The sequence below is a fragment of the Caenorhabditis elegans genome, chromosome IV (genome assembly GCF_000002985.6).
Source record: "Caenorhabditis elegans chromosome IV".
Classification (NCBI taxonomy): Eukaryota; Metazoa; Nematoda; class Chromadorea; order Rhabditida; family Rhabditidae; genus Caenorhabditis; species Caenorhabditis elegans.
This window is the reverse complement of record NC_003282.8, coordinates 7,501,828-7,517,375: the sequence shown is the minus strand read 5'-3', so window position 1 is coordinate 7,517,375 and position 15,548 is coordinate 7,501,828. Positions and strand designations below refer to the sequence as shown.

General features: G+C 35.8%; 7 protein-coding genes and 2 non-coding genes across 9 annotated transcripts; 4 read left to right on the top strand and 5 right to left on the bottom strand.

Annotated features, from left to right (window-relative positions):
* Positions 1 to 303: 303 nt before the first annotated feature.
* Positions 304 to 824, bottom strand: R05G6.3 (Venom peptide). Its single transcript, NM_001307270.2, has 2 exons — positions 744 to 824; positions 304 to 442 (listed from the first exon to the last, which is right to left on the bottom strand). The coding sequence occupies exons 1-2, from the start codon at positions 789 to 791 to the stop codon at positions 341 to 343; spliced, it is 150 nt and encodes a 49-aa protein (NP_001294199.1). The 5' UTR covers positions 792 to 824; the 3' UTR covers positions 304 to 340.
* A 284-nt stretch (positions 825 to 1,108) lies between these two features.
* Positions 1,109 to 3,010, top strand: R05G6.9 (EGF-like domain-containing protein). Its single transcript, NM_068814.6, has 5 exons — positions 1,109 to 1,386; positions 1,434 to 1,694; positions 2,152 to 2,403; positions 2,453 to 2,575; positions 2,623 to 3,010. The coding sequence occupies exons 1-5, from the start codon at positions 1,149 to 1,151 to the stop codon at positions 2,883 to 2,885; spliced, it is 1,137 nt and encodes a 378-aa protein (NP_501215.2). The 5' UTR covers positions 1,109 to 1,148; the 3' UTR covers positions 2,886 to 3,010.
* 21ur-14889 lies at positions 1,984 to 2,004 on the top strand. The gene has a single exon (NR_056206.1).
* Positions 2,966 to 4,143, bottom strand: R05G6.4 (Nitric oxide synthase-interacting protein homolog). Its single transcript, NM_068813.11, has 4 exons — positions 4,069 to 4,143; positions 3,675 to 4,016; positions 3,289 to 3,626; positions 2,966 to 3,239 (listed from the first exon to the last, which is right to left on the bottom strand). Exons 1-4 carry the CDS (start codon positions 4,138 to 4,140, stop codon positions 3,059 to 3,061), a joined length of 933 nt encoding a protein of 310 aa, NP_501214.1. The 5' UTR covers positions 4,141 to 4,143; the 3' UTR covers positions 2,966 to 3,058.
* Positions 4,144 to 4,708: 565 nt separating this feature from the next.
* On the top strand, positions 4,709 to 7,852 carry plc-4 (Phosphoinositide phospholipase C). Its single transcript, NM_068812.5, has 8 exons — positions 4,709 to 4,830; positions 4,878 to 5,157; positions 5,319 to 5,705; positions 5,752 to 6,052; positions 6,103 to 6,200; positions 6,532 to 6,895; positions 6,940 to 7,484; positions 7,534 to 7,852. The coding sequence occupies exons 1-8, from the start codon at positions 4,715 to 4,717 to the stop codon at positions 7,696 to 7,698; spliced, it is 2,256 nt and encodes a 751-aa protein (NP_501213.1). The 5' UTR covers positions 4,709 to 4,714; the 3' UTR covers positions 7,699 to 7,852.
* R05G6.18 lies at positions 5,226 to 5,375 on the bottom strand. Its single transcript, NR_056205.1, has one exon. It is a non-coding gene; the product is annotated as an Unclassified non-coding RNA R05G6.18 (non-coding RNA).
* Positions 7,830 to 9,009, bottom strand: R05G6.5 (Uroporphyrinogen-III synthase). Its single transcript, NM_068811.3, has 5 exons — positions 8,650 to 9,009; positions 8,415 to 8,602; positions 8,158 to 8,237; positions 7,991 to 8,106; positions 7,830 to 7,939 (listed from the first exon to the last, which is right to left on the bottom strand). The coding sequence occupies exons 1-5, from the start codon at positions 8,791 to 8,793 to the stop codon at positions 7,901 to 7,903; spliced, it is 567 nt and encodes a 188-aa protein (NP_501212.1). The 5' UTR covers positions 8,794 to 9,009; the 3' UTR covers positions 7,830 to 7,900.
* Positions 9,010 to 9,484: 475 nt separating this feature from the next.
* vdac-1 (putative voltage-dependent anion-selective channel) lies at positions 9,485 to 10,955 on the top strand. The gene is made up of 5 exons (NM_068810.10): positions 9,485 to 9,551; positions 9,625 to 9,765; positions 9,933 to 10,102; positions 10,260 to 10,517; positions 10,564 to 10,955. The coding sequence occupies exons 1-5, from the start codon at positions 9,488 to 9,490 to the stop codon at positions 10,780 to 10,782; spliced, it is 852 nt and encodes a 283-aa protein (NP_501211.1). The 5' UTR covers positions 9,485 to 9,487; the 3' UTR covers positions 10,783 to 10,955.
* Positions 10,929 to 13,754, bottom strand: glt-6 (Putative sodium-dependent excitatory amino acid transporter glt-6). The gene is made up of 6 exons (NM_068809.10): positions 13,521 to 13,754; positions 13,113 to 13,201; positions 12,393 to 13,030; positions 11,533 to 11,859; positions 11,411 to 11,483; positions 10,929 to 11,366 (listed from the first exon to the last, which is right to left on the bottom strand). Exons 1-6 carry the CDS (start codon positions 13,741 to 13,743, stop codon positions 11,088 to 11,090), a joined length of 1,629 nt encoding a protein of 542 aa, NP_501210.3. The 5' UTR covers positions 13,744 to 13,754; the 3' UTR covers positions 10,929 to 11,087.
* Between the last annotated feature and the right edge of the window lie 1,794 nt (positions 13,755 to 15,548).

The following is a 15,548-nucleotide window of genomic DNA, read 5'->3' as shown; positions in this document are numbered from 1 at the left end:
GAATATGTGCATAACTATGAAATATTGGAAAAATATTCAGATGGCAAGACGAAGAGAAGTTATAATTAAAAAGGGTATTTTAGCAAACCCAGATAAGCAATCGGTTTTGTAAAACAAATAAAATTTTGATTTACTGTAGAACTTCAAGTTTAATAGAATCTGCAAGTTTTTCGAAAGGTTTTCGTATGGAATCAAGAAATTGAAAGTTGAAAGACATCAAGATGAAGAGGAACTGTTTTATGTTGACTTTTGTTGAGTTCTGTGAACCATTCACATTTCTAATTTTGTAAAAAAAAACAAGAATTTAACTTATAAAACTTTGTTCGTATATTTCAATTATTTATTTGTCGAATGTCGCTTTGCGGAACGATCCAGAATCAGCATTGTCATGAGCACTGAATGACACCTTGTGACGATAACGAGTGCGAGCAGCCAGGGTTGGCTGCAAATTTCAGAATTTTAAAGAAATTTCAAGAAGGCGGCGATATTCTAGTAGTTCACTATCGGGTTTGAAATTGACTTAGCAGGCACTGGAAAAACTTATCTTACTAAAAAATAAGTCGTGCAGACGAAGGGGAATTTGGAACTGCGCTCCGAGAGGGACGGTTTTTAGAAAATTTCGGCAAGTTACTGGCAGACTGTGACCAAAGCTTGGTAAGCTGAATTTTGTCCGGTAGTTGCCAATGTTTGGCAGAATGTTGCCCCCAAATGTCAAGTTCAACAAATAAAATTTCAAAACTTACCACCAAGAAGAAGCTCAAAATGACAACGAAAACAATAAAGATTTTCATTTCGAAAATATAATATTCTCCTCTCGAATCGAAGAATTTGGCTGAATTTCCATCGACTCTCGGCCTTTTATCTACAAAAACAGATCATAAATTGAGACCGTTTATGCCAAAAATTTGCATGAAAATTCCGTTTCTTTTCCATACAGTATCCATTATTTTTTCAGTGACTGGTTCATCAATGATCGAGAGGTCAAACAAAATTAGACACTGTACGGAATGTCAAATAAGGGGTTTTGGTTTGCTCAGGCGTATGGCTAATAATTGTTTGTTTGTGACTTCATCTGGGTCACTATAAAATCAGACACGTTATTCGAGATAAATTCAAAAAACATCTGCATTTCATAATATTTTGGTGCAATGGATCTCTCTAAACATATTATTCTCATTTCTGTCATATTCGTGGCTGCAGTTGAATCTGGTAGATATCGAAGACAAGGATTACCTGGTCTTGGAGGATTAGATGGATTCAATGATCTTCTTCCATGTAATGCTTTCACAAGATGTAATGGAAAAGGATTGTGTCTTGGAACTGCAAAGCAATCCACGTGTATGTGCTTCCTCGGATGGAGTGGTGATTCGTGTGACTCTGTTGCAAGTGAGTAAGAGTTTCAGATTATAGAGATTTTCAATGAATAGTTTCAGATCTAATGGATCCATTCAACTTGTTCTCCAACAACAACAATAATAATAATAACAATCAATTATTTCCGAATCTTTTCCCAACAGCAAGCTCGCTGAACTTGTTGAATAATCCATTTGGATTGGATGATGATGCATTGGAAATGTGCACAGCAAGTGATTGTAATGGAAATGGAGTTTGTGTTGGTTCAAAGAAGGCACCACTCTGTCTTTGTAATCTTGGAAAAACTGGGTTCAAGTGTGAAAGTGAAATTTCTGGACTTTGTGAGTGAAATACGGTAGATATTGATCATGGTGAAATTAGAAAGAATAACTTCTCACTATATAAGTTTCAAAAGATCCTCAATTGTTTCAAAAGATCCTTTGAGATTACTGTAGACAGTGCAGATCTAGACTGATTTTTCAAAATACAAAGCATTGATTACATGTACATAAAAATAATTAGTTTAAAATATTGGCCATAGAATTGTAAGAATAACTTAAAACCTATAATAATAATAATTTGTAATGTTTTGGTAAATTGCCAAATTCACAAAGGTTCGAACTTTTTGAATGAATTTGAAAATGACAGAAACATAATAGAATCATAAAAATCGTAGAAGTTTTTTTTGTTCAGTTTTTAAAATTATTAGGTGAAAACTTGTACGTAGTTGCCACTTTTTGACTGTAATAACCAAAAAATATTTTCAATTCTAGAAATGAAATATTCAAAGTAATTCAGTGAACATGGATCCATCAGCTCCAATCACATTCTGTTCACCAAGTGATTGTAACAACAAAGGTCTATGTTTGGGAACAAAAAACAGTTTTTCGTGTGCATGTCAAATCGGTTATACTGGTTCAAGATGCGAGAAGACTCCAGTTGCATTATGTGATTCTCGTGATTGCAGTTCAAATGGATTATGTATTGGTACAAAAGACTCAATGACTTGTGCTTGTTATCTTGGATATTCTGGTGATAAATGTGAAAAGAGTGAGTTGATTAAAATAATTAGTATTACTGAGAACTTATTCAATTTCAGTCACCGGAACTATGTGCGAAGCTTCTGACTGTAATTCTAATGGAATCTGTATTGGAACAAAGAACTTGAAATCCTGTATCTGCGCTCCTGGATATTATGGATCACGGTGTGAATCGAGATTCGGTAAGTTCTAATTATAAAACATAAATCCACAATTCTTAGACTTTCAGCTCTTCTCCCTGGCACCGAAGGAATGTTCTGTGAAGCTAAAGACTGTAATGGAAATGGGATCTGTATAGGAAACAAGCTTCTTCCCATGTGCATTTGTGCTCCTGGATTCACTGGTCTTCGTTGCGAACTTGAGCCATTATGTACTGGTGCACTTCAATGTTCTGGTAATGGTTTATGCATTGGATCATTGAAATCTTATAGTTGTACTTGTAATCTTGGGTGGACTGGTCCAACTTGTGCCCAAAGCACTCTAATCGGATAAGCTCTTTTTTTCTGATTTCGGATTTTTGCGATTGTCTGTATATAATTGATTGAACCAGTTTGAAGTTCTAAATTTCTAAAAAGAATAATATTTATAGATTTTTTCAAATAAAAAAAAAGAATGATTGAGAACACATGTACAATCAAATAAATAAAACAAAGAGAAAAAACCAATCATTGCAACTCGAGCTGTGGTCTAATCAGTTTTGCTTTTGTTTCGTTTGTTGCGGAATATCCGGTTCCTCCTCTCTGAAGTTCAATGATGTCGTCCTCGCTCATCGGTTCTCCATTTATTGGGTCAATACCATCACCTTTGATTAATTTCTCAACTACGTCATACTTAACCACCGACTTTCTAAAAACAAATATGAGCATTGAACTTGAAAACATGAAGCTAAACTTACGATTTCTTGAGATATGCGCATCTTGTGGTGTTTGTCAATTCATCTCTGGTCACTGGACACAGAAATTTTCGGTGTGCGGCAGTTTCTGTTCCTGGCATTGGAGTGAATTTCACTTCTAATAACTCTTTCAATTTTATAGGTTTTCCAGAAACCGGACAAAGAACTTTGGAGCTTGGTTTTTCCAATTTCGTGGCGACAGCGGTGGGATTGAGTTCGGGTATCCAGAAACTTGGTAGTGAAGTGCTTTTGTCTCCCTTCATATTCGACATTACTCCTTCCTCGCCGTGTGCTTTCACTTTTGCGGCTATTTCAGTAGACATGACACCACCTTGTCTTTTCTAAATAAAATCATTAAATGGATAGTTTTTTTCAGATCTCTAACCAACCAGACTTCCAACCTCAGGCCTTGGTGTGGCCACAGCTCCGGTCCTACTTGGTGTACTTTCAATTGCTGAGAATTGTGTTCTTTTTGTGAAGGTTTCCGCTTGGCCTTCCGCTATTTTTGCCGCTGCACTTTCTTCTGCCACTTGTTTCTCATATTCCTTTAGTTTCTTTGCGTACGCCTTCTTCTGGGCTAGAATATTCTCAAGAATCGCTTCACGATCGAAAATATATCCGGTCGGAGAAATTACTGGATTTCTACATGGTTGAAGAGTCAAAGAGCAACAGTGAAACTCTTTAATTGAATCGGCACCAAGACGAGCGTGGAGTGTTCCGTATCCACTAGCCTGAAAATTAATATTTTATGTATAAAAGTTAGTATTCAGGCAAAAAACTCACTTTTGCATCCCTTCTACGTTCATGGTAAGTGTATACAGAAGCAGCCGTTGAGTTTTTTCCATGTCGGGTCATTTTCTGTATTAAAATCGTTTTTCAGCCAGTTTATATTAATTTAGATGTTAATGAGTGAACAAATTTAAAAAAAAACATAACATTTAACGAAAAATGAATAAAATAAAAACAAGAAAAACGAATATTTTAGCTTAAAATTGTTAATTCAAAAATAAAAACATAGTCATGTCGTTTTACGGTAAACAACGCGCGGTGGGATAACGGAGCATCGTACCTCTTCTCCTTTTTTTTTTGGAAAAACTCCTCCCATTTGTTGACCTACAGGAGAAATTGGAGAGTTCTCGTCTTAAAGTTGTCTTCAATATTGCCAAGTACGACCTATTTTTGTATTGAATCCTTGTGTGTGTATACCAATCAATACTTCCATTGCCAAACAAAGACAATCTTTTCAAAATGTTTCTCTGGCCCATGCCCGCATCTTTTTCTCTCTTCTTTTTCATTCGATGACCCGCCCGCAACGGCTGCCACAAAATGTTTTGCAATTGGTTCCTATCTCATTTTGTCTTCTTTTTGTTGATTTTTCTTATCATATACGGCCGACCTTATTTGTAAAATCATTTATTTTCAGTGTAAAATGGCCAAGAGCGTATCCCCAGAGGAGCAGGCCGCCGCACAAGCTGCTGATGAAGAGAAGACGAAAGAAGAATTAGAATGGGCTGAAAAAGGATCGCTTTTATGTAGAATTAAAAAGTAAGATTTCACTTCAAATAATTTATATTTCATGTAATTATTTACAGTCAAAAAGTGAAGGAAATGGCGTTGGTGACAATAAAAAGTAAACAATTCCTCAACTATTACTCAAGTTATTGGTTTAATTTTGTGCCAAATGCTTTGAAATCAGTTGCACTATCGGAATTGTTAGAAGTTCGATCGGGTTATCAAACTGACAATCTGCAAAGAGCATCGAAAAAATACGAATTCCAAGAGTTGGCTCCAGAGTCTAGATGTTTCTCCGTTATTTTTTCTCATGCCAAGTTCTTGCACAAATCAGTAGATTTCAGTGCTGATTCCAAAGAAGTTAGTTTTGATTTAAAAATCATTTAAAAACACAAGTTTTAAATTTTCCGAAAAGTCGTTAAGTACATCATTAAAATTGAAAGGAAATTTTTTGGTGAAAGTTTTCTGAAAAAAAATCTGCAAAGTCTTGACAGTTGTATCAATTCCAATTAGTTTTACAGACTAGAGACAAATGGGTTTCCGTACTGACACATCTCATATCAGTTGCCAAACATCAAAGAGTTGTATTCAACGAAACAGCATGGTTGATTGACAAATTTCAACAGGCGGATACCAATAAAAACGGACTTCTTAGTTTTGACGAAGTTTGGAATCTTCTTAAACGAATGAATCTTCAAATAAGTGAACGATATGCAAAAGCGATATTCAGAGAATCAGAGTTTGAGAACTCGCGAGATAATAAATTGAACGAGAAAGAATTTCTTAACTTTTTTGAAAGATTGACTGATCGACCGGATCTTCGATTTGTGATGACTCAAGCAAGTTCTGATAACGTGGAAACGCTGACTGTTGCTGATTTGCAAAGATTTTTAACTGAAGAACAAGGAGTAGGTCATTTCCATTAAATCCTTATAATATAAACATTTATTCCAGTTCGAAAATGTTGATTTGAAAAAAGCCGAACAAATTCTGACTACATTTGAACAAACTGTTCAAGATAAGCAAAAAGAAAAATTGATGGGATTGATGGGAATGCGTCGATTAATGCAGTCAAGATGGGGAAATGTATTCAAACCAGGACATGAAAGTATCTTCCAAGATATGGATCAACCTCTGACTCATTATTTTGTTAATTCATCACATAACACATATTTGACTGGCTTGCAAGTGAAAGGAGAAGCTACTGTTGAAGGTTATATTTCAGCTTTACGTAAAGGAGCAAGGCTTTTAGAATGTGAGTTTTTGAATTTTTTGTTGAACAATTAGTTTCTCGATTCTTTTCAGTAGACTTGTTTGATGGCGAACACGGAGAGCCAGTAATCACACATAAAAGAACCTTTATCGAGTCGATTACATTGAGGAATTCGCTGGAAGCTATTAAGGTAATTATTATTTGTACTTTAATGAAAAAATCGAAATAAAATCAATTTTTCAGTTTTGGTTTTTCCCTTTTTGAACTCCCTCCAAAATGATAAGCCACGCCCACTTTAGAACCAATCAGTGTCTTCGAACTCTGCACACTTCATCTGAAAAGTAGGCGGAGCGATTCGCTGATTGGTCTTGCAGAAGTTATTATGGAGGAAATTCAAACTGGGAGATTAACCAAGATTCAAAACTTGTGTTTTTTTTTCAAATTTAGGTGTTTCATTCTTCCGCTATTTTTTGATATTCTTTTGTTCTCACTACATTTTTTTAAAAAATGTTTCATTTCAGAGAACTGCGTTTGAAACATCACCATATCCTGTCATCCTCACCCTCGAAAACCACGTCGGATTTGTACAACAGGCTGTTATGGCAGATTTATTCAAAGAAATTCTTGGAGATTCTTTATATATTCCACCAAAAGATTCACATCGCCATCCGTTATCATCTCCGAATAAGCTGAAAAGAAAATTCCTATTGCGCGGAAAGAAAATTATTCTTGAAGAAGACATTGAAGAACCAGATGAAGATGATTCACCAACTGATAAGGATAAGCACCATGTACATCCACATCCAGTTGCACCTGAATTATCAGCTCTCATTGGTTTGCCGTCAGTAAAATTGAGCCATAATATTTATCAAGACGTCAACAAACGTTAGTTTAAAACGTCAAAAATAGATTAATATGCAAACTTTCAGATCCATTTGATGGAAGTCCTTCGCTCTCGGAAAATAAAGTATATACAATGTTTGAAGCTGCAGTTCCCATCTTCACTTACACTGCAGAAAGGCTTGTGAAGAGTTATCCAAAAGGATTACGTCAAGATTCATCAAATATGCATCCAATGGTTTCTTGGCTTTGTGGAATTCAAAGTGTTGCTATGAACTTCCAAACCGCTGGTGAAGAGCTTGATTTGAATGCAGGATTATTCAGAATTAATGGAAATTGCGGTTACGTTCTGAAACCAAGTTGCCTTCTCGATGGAGTCGATCCAAGAAGTATGGCCAAACCAAAATTGAAGCTTGGTATTGGACTTTTCTCTGCTCAGTATCTTCCAAAGTCAGAACCCGGAAAAGAGATCATTGATCCATACGTCAGTGTTCAGATTTTCGGAATTCCACGAGATGAAACAAAAGCAAAAACAAGAATCATCAAGGACAATGGATTCAACCCAGAATGGAGGGATAATTTCTATTTCACACTCTCGTGCCCAGAGCTAGCAATTATTCGATTCTGTGTAAAAGTAGGTTTTGAAACATTATGGATCTAAATTTTATATTCCACTTTCGCAGGATTTTGACTCTACATCTTCGAACGACTTTGTTGGAGAATTCTCAATTCCTGTTATGAGTCTTCGTACAGGTTTCTCGCAAATTCAACTAAATACCGGATATCAACATACTCTGGACCCATCTGCATCTCTTTTTGTACGAATTGCAATGGAGGAAGAGTACTAATTCTCCTGCTTTTTAAACATATTTTTGAGACCAAAGCCGTTTTTATCACTACCTGTGTGTTATCTGATTACATGTAATATATGTTCTACTGCCCTTTCTTTCGCATAGTTTTGTAGTTAATTTTTAATGCATATTTTTAAAAAATTTATTGTTTTATTGGTTTATGGGTATTTACACTATATTATTTTTTAGAAACATAAACTTATTGGCGTAGTTGGTGTAGATAATCTGCGAGCCATTTCTGAAAGAGTCAAAAAAATCATGTTACTAAATGGTGTATTCGAAAACAAACAATTGGATTATCCGGTCTCTCAACTGCTACGCGAGCCAGTCCCTGGCTCAGTTTCGGCCATACTTCTACTGAGAGATAATCCTTGGCATGTTTCAGCATTGCTCTTTCGTCAATGTCTGAATATATTTTTATGGGAGAGTCAAAATTCTAACTTTATGGAATCTTACACTTGGGGAAAAAGAAAATTATATCGTGATAGGCGGCAATTGTCGTTTTTGAATAATATATTCCATCACTTGAACTCATTCTGAATTAAACGCTTGTGAAGTTTTAAAACTCTTCGGATAGATTTTTTGAAAAACCTCCAAAAGTGTGAAGGTTTCGTACCGAAACGAGACTACGGTAACGGTTATTTTCAACTGTGCGCAATGTTTTTCTTCCATTGTTTTTCAGTATTTTCGGATGTTTGTTGGTCTTTGCTCACCTCTTAGCGATCACATTGTGATATTTGGCCACTTCTTTCATCTCAATAAAAGCATTCGCTCGTTGACACAATAGTAACATGCATGGTCCGTCTATTAGCCTGTCTGATAAGTTCCAGATATCTTGGGATTCAAGATCAGCACTTTTCCACTCCATGACTTCTTCAGTTTTAAAATGCTTCACAGTTTTCTAAATAATCAGTTTCTTCTTCTTTAATTTTCATATATACAACTTACCTCTATAATCCCGAAGTTTTCTTTTGTTATGTGCTTCAGTACGGATTCATATTCATAGAAATAGTTCGGCAGAATAATTACAATTATTCTATCGACTAGGTTTGGATTTTCCAGTTGTGGCTTAGAGACTTCCGAGCGGTACATTTCGAATAGGTTAGATGCAAGTGACAGAAGTGAACTGAATTCGCTGAACCAGGTGATGCGGAAACTATTTGGATTTGTGCTCAATTTCCGGTACCATTTCCTGGTTTAACGCTAAATTTGAGATTTCTTGCTAATTTCATTTTGTTTCGTTAGTCAATATTTCTTTCATTGCATCAAATCTTTTCTTCTCAGTGCATCATTCAATTTTGAAAAACTGCCAAAATAATCCAGTACTTTTGGAAGCGGAGCGGTCGCGCTGCAGTAACCAGTCTCTGTGCCTCTCATTTTCGTCCTATGTCTCGAGACGGGCGGTCGCCGCGCCAATGTGCTTGCCTTTGAACTCTCAATTTGCTGTTGTGGCGTGATCTGTCCTTTCTCTATCGCATTCAATGTTTTCGATACCGTCGGAGTTTTATGTTACAAATGTTTGCTTCTGAATTTCCCGATAAGATAATTGTAAATCATTTAACTGAAACCCTGAATATATTTTTTGGCGATGTTGTGTTTTCTGGCGCATTGTTTATCGACTTCCTACTGCTGCCATTGAGTTGGTTTATCTCTTTCTTTCCGTTTTTCTCGTATGCACTGCTCAATGCAAACATTTTCAAAGCCTTCATTTTTCGAAAATTTCCTATTTTCCTTCTCTCGTGTAACTCTAGAATGCATGTTTCAAAAAATATTTTGTGTTTAGAAAATGGCCCCACCAACCTTCGCTGATCTTGGAAAGTCCGCCAAGGACCTCTTCAACAAAGGATACAGTAAGTTTCAATTTTATCTTTGTAGAGAGGAATAGTGTTAGGTCATTTATTCGCCTGATTAATTTTTTTCCAGACTTTGGATTCCTCAAGATCGACTCCACCACTAGAGCTGGAGACAACAAGGAGGTTGAGTTCAAATCAGCCGCTTCTCACAATATCGGATCCGGAAAGCTTGGAGGAAATCTCGATGTCAAGTACAAGATCCCACAATACGGTAAGCTCGTCTGAACATCTTATTGTCTACCCGCTAGATGGGGACAACCTCGTGACGCAGGTGATGCAATTGTATGTACTCTAAAACACCACGTGACGTCTAGCGACCGCTCAACAAAAATACAACATATTGTGTGAGAGATATCAATCATGTTGTTTCGTTTTCAGGAATCACTTTGACCGAGAAATGGAACACCGAGAACCAGCTCGGAACTGTTATCGAAGTTAATGAGCAATTCGGACGTGGACTCAAGGTCACTCTCGATTCTCTTTATGCCCCACACGCCGGAAAGAGAAGCGGAAAAGTGAAGCTCGACTGGGCTCTCCCAACTGCTAGAGTGAGTAGTCTTGTACATATTTTGGGTGATAAGATTGGCGAAGCTCGTCTCAAGCTTGACTGGAAGCATGATTGTTTCAGGGTTCGATTTTCTGAATGTAGAAATAGAGATTTCAAAAATCCATCTTTGTGAAATGAAACAAATTAGCCATTTACAGGTTACCGCTGATGTTGGAGTCACCTCTGCTCCAGTTATCAACGCTGCCGGAGTCTTCTCCCGTGACGGATGGCTCATCGGAGCTGCCGCCACCTTCGATTCTTCATCGAATAAGTTGGCAGCCACTTCTTTGGCTTTCGGACACTCCACTCCACAATACACCCTCCACTCTTTCGTTATTAACTCAACCGACTTCGGAGCTTCCCTTTACCACAAGGTTGCCTCCAACGTCGAGGTTGGAACTCAACTCGGATGGAAGGTAAACTTTTTAAAATCCTAGAACCAAAACTAAAGTGAATTTTCAGGTTGGTGGAAACGGAGCTGACTACGCTCTCGCCACCAAGTATGCTCCAAGCCGTGACCTTACTGTCCGCGCCAAGGTCAACAGCTCTTCCCAAGTTGCCGTTGCTGCCACACACTCCTTGTCTCCAGCTCTTAAGCTGACACTTTCCACTCAATTCAACCTTGCTGCCAATGATGCTCACAAGTTCGGACTTGGACTCGAATTCGATCCATCCAACTAGATCTTCCGATCACTTCCATTCTCCCATCAATAGCGTTCTTAAAATTCTTTTAGTCCTCAACCGTTGATTTTTCAATGTCGATTTATGTTCTCTAAACTTCGAAAAAAAAGAAATGTCATGCGCTATTTACTTTTCTGCTAAATTTTACAAACATAAATTATTGAGTTTCATCAGTGGCTTAAAATAGTAAAAATGATATGTACAAAACAATCCATGGGTTCTCGCGGAAAGAGGAGAGAATAACCGTTTTCTGTTTTGGAATGGAAAAGTGACATGGACAAAAAATGTAAATATTGATCATGGAACTACACGTTTTCATCGTTGGGCAGAGGTGTGTATGGTGGTTCAATGTTATTATTACGCCAGGAAAGATGCAAGTTGGTGGATGAAGGACGACGAGAGCCAATTCGTGATCCAATTCTTGAGTTTCCAGCTGTGTTCGCGTGTGTCAAGAAGAGCTCCTTAGAAGCTTCTGACATTGTGAATGATGGTCTTCTACTGGTGGCAGCTGACTTCAATAGTTCAATTTCTCCTTTCAGTTCAGTCTTATAATCGTGACGAGCGTCTGCTTGATCCAGCTTTTTCTTAAAATATACAATTGTCTCCAAGTTCGAGTTTTCTATCAAACCTGCAATAAATGCTGAACCATTGAAGCAGCAAACGCATCCCCTAGAACATTCACAGCTGTTCGAACTCGATCTCTGAAAATGGAAATGAAATGTTTCAAATGGTTTTCTCATTAGAACCTACAAAAGCCAGTCAACAGTAAAAAGCATTGATACATCTCTGACAGGTAGTCCTACTGTATTCAAAATCAGCAGGATCGAAACAAGACCCGCAGGTACTGATCCAAGTCCAATAGATGCTATTGTAGCTGTAATACTAACAGTCAGTACTTCAGCCAATGACAATTGAACATTATTCAATTGAGCAATGAAAATGACTGCAACTGCTTCATAAAGAGCATTTCCATCCATATTAATTGTGGATCCGAGTGGAAGAACAAATCGAGAAATACGACGATCAACACCACAATGATCTTCAAGACATTGCATTGACATTGGAAGAGTGGCTCCACTGCAAAACTTAATTTTTTAAATTCAGGATGACTTAGATATAGTTTTGGCATACACATAATCGTTTTTTGTAATAGTCAATTTTCTGATGTTTTTTGGAGAGCTGGAATTTTTAAGTTAAAGAAAATGTTTTATAAGAAGAATTGTAACCCCCATTTTCAAAACAATTTAAAAACGTCTCTTCACAAAAAAATGTTATATTGAGAATAAATATGCACCTTTAAGTAATACAGTAACCCACTCTCCGTTATTTTACAATTTTCTGTGATCGCTCCACATTTACTTGCTCAAAAATCATTAAAAATGAAAATTGTGCACGGTGAGTGGGTTACTGTACTTTGCCCTCGATTTGAAAATGCTTCATTCGTGATAAGACCCGGTAGTGTCTTTTTCGTGAAATATCACACAATTCCGCCACTTCGTTCTGACTCATCGCATTAAAACTCAAAACTTCTTAGAAAATCTTTACAATTTCTCCCACGTCTACAGTTTAGGGAATAAAATTAAAACATTTTTTTTTAAAACCAAACTTACCCAGAAGCAGTTCCGAATGCAGTAACAGCCGCTTGAATCATTCCTTTGAAAATTGGAAGTGGATTTTCTCTTGTAATGAAGAAATACATTAGAGGTACAGTAATGATTGTATGAAGTATCAAACCAGCACAAACAGTGAACACGTATAATGCAAGAACCGATGCAATATCAGATATATCATCCAATTCCAATAAATTTCCACAAATGAGACAAGTAATACCAAGTGGTGCAAACCACATTAATGTAACCACCCATCTCATAATAACAGCATCCAAAATTACAAAGAAATCGACAACTATTCTGGCACGCTCTCCCAATTGAGAGATCACAATTCCGAAACCAGTACAAAAAACAATTATTCCGAGAATATTCATTCCTTTTGTCATTCCAATTGATCGTTTTACTATTATATTTCCAGATGTTCCATTTTTTGAGGCAATTTTTGGACGGATAGCTACATACGTTGTTTGCATTCTTTCAAATGTTGCTTGAATTATATTCTCTGGGAACATATTTCTAACAAGATCCAGGAAAGTGTCAAGTGGAGATACATTTCCATCAGATGGAGCTTCAGAAATATCAGTTCCTTTTATTGACGGATCACCCGGATGGATTACTGTAACCAGGAAGATACCGAGCTGGAAACAGAAAATCTTGGTTAAAAAATGATCGATTTGTTCTAGAATTTAGAATATTTAGAAGGAATAGTAAAACTCTTACGATTGTTGCAAGAACTGCCGTTGAAAGATAATAAAGTACTGTTGATGCACCCATTTGTCCCGATTCCTTCGCGTCCATTTGGGCTAGAGCTAAAAATGGAAAAACTTGAACTTGCTATTTTCAACCTTTTTGCCTAAACACACTTTTAATGACTCGAATATGCGGAATATCGTAAGAAAACAATATAAAAATTTTTGGATTTCTATTAAATTTTCAGTCAAAGTTTTGGTGAATTGCAAAATTTAGAAAAGTTTGTGTATTTTTTGTGGGAAATTTAGAGTAACGTCGCATGTTTGAACACCAACAGATAATATTTATATACAGATAATTAAAACAAATAAAATATCCTATTTGTACTAACAGATTTTTGAACTTCAAAGGCTTGCAATTGTTTAAGCTTCAACTCACCAGAGATCAGCGATGAGAAAATGAGAGGGAGAATCATCATTTTGAGAACCTGCATGAATATTTCACCAGGAAAATTAATAAGTTGCAAGGTTTCCTGTGACAGATTCAATGGACGAAGACCAAATCCGAGAACAACACCAAGAAACACTGAAAACATTGTCATGACAAGCAACGTGTTCTCTCGACAGAACTGAACAATATCATCCCGACGTTTTGACTTCATCTCCACTCCAGCTGAAAATTACAGATTTTGATATGAAATTAATTGAGAAGAAGATGATTGATTTCAAGAATAAGGTTGAATAGGAATGGAGAAAATTGGTTGGTTACGTGAGCATGTTTACAGGCGTGATTAGACACACGATTAGTAGAGGAGGAACACACGGAAGCTGGTTCGGCAGGGGAGCATGATGGAGGGAGCAACCGGAAAGGTGACGAGGTATCGAAAATGAATGATCATTTGACCCAGAGAGTAATCAGTTCAGGTATTCGAGTATATATAATTTATAACCAGGAGAAATGAAGTTGTTAATAGACAATATGTGCAAAAATTTAAAAAGACAGAGTATGACTAAAGTTTGCAAAGAACTCAAATGAGCTATGCTGAAATTGATTTTATTTGAACATTAATATAAATACCAAAAAAAGATATAACAGCGGTTAGATGTTTGCTCTATTTGAGGGCTCGTATCTTCATTAATGTTGCAGTCTCTCAAAAATTGACCAAGTACCAAAATCTAGAAAATTAATCATATTACATTTCAGTAATTAAACAATTTTCATAAATCCAAAAAGAATCAACATAGAAACTGCTCAAGTTATACAATGAAAGTTTAAATTTAATATAAAAAGTAGGGTAACGAACAATATACGATCCGATCTGAAATCTACAAAACAATATAAATTATGTTAAAGATTCAGGCTTCACAACTTTGAAAATAAAGGTGCTAAATATTTTATTTTGTAAGACCCTTCTAAGATTGAGCAGAACTGAATATTTTTTAAACCATGATAATATTATCCCAAAGTACATACAAAGAAAAAATTACAGTAACTTTTGCACATTAGTTCAAAAAAAATTAACGGAAACTTTAAGATTTGGTATTCAATTATGAACAGTATATAAAACATTTAGCTGTTATTTGAACGTTAGTTGAACAAAATTTTTTTTTTTGAAAAGGTAACACATGAAATTAAAACAGATACATGAAAACAAAATACACTTGAATTGAGAATACTTGTGAAGAGTAACTGTATTCACAATTGATTCGTCGACTCTTTTAATGTTATGCAGATTCCATTTGCGTCATTTCGCACTATTCCGTCATACTTCAAATCTGATTATCGTTCGTTGATAATGTATTCAATGTAAGTTGATGTATTCTTACAATAAATATATTAAATTTACATGAAATCCTCATTTGAAAGAGAGTAAATGTAAAAATAGTTAAATAATTTCAGCTGTTCTTGAAACGGCAAATAAAAATCATATTTACTTAACAGTGAGTTTAAAAATCAAGATAAATCCAATTCTGTATATTTCAGGTCTTAAAAACGGATTCACTCAAAAACATTATTTCAATATAAGTTTGGGCTAATCTGTATAATTGTGAATCTGTATAGTTCAGTTGAGAATACCAAGTTAAAATTATCTGGATGACTGGTAATAAATCTGGTTTCAATTCCCTTTTTTAAAATTATTTGCAATTTAATCCTCAGCCTCAAATTGCATTTTTTAAAGACTTGAAACATTTTCTTTTTAATTTTTTTCTGCTCATTTTTTGATTCTTTCATTCGTTTTTTTAAACAATGGTGTTACATCAAGTACCCATTTCCACCAGCTCCAAACATTGTGTGTTATATGATTGAGCTAAACCATTGTAGTTTTGATTTTTCAGCATTTTGATTGAGGCAAGAAGAATAATTAAAATGAGGAAAAAGCCTCATAGAACTTCACATGCAAAAAGAGAAAAACACTTTTACAAAGATACGGAAAGGGTTCTATATATGTTTTCTTTGGAATGATGT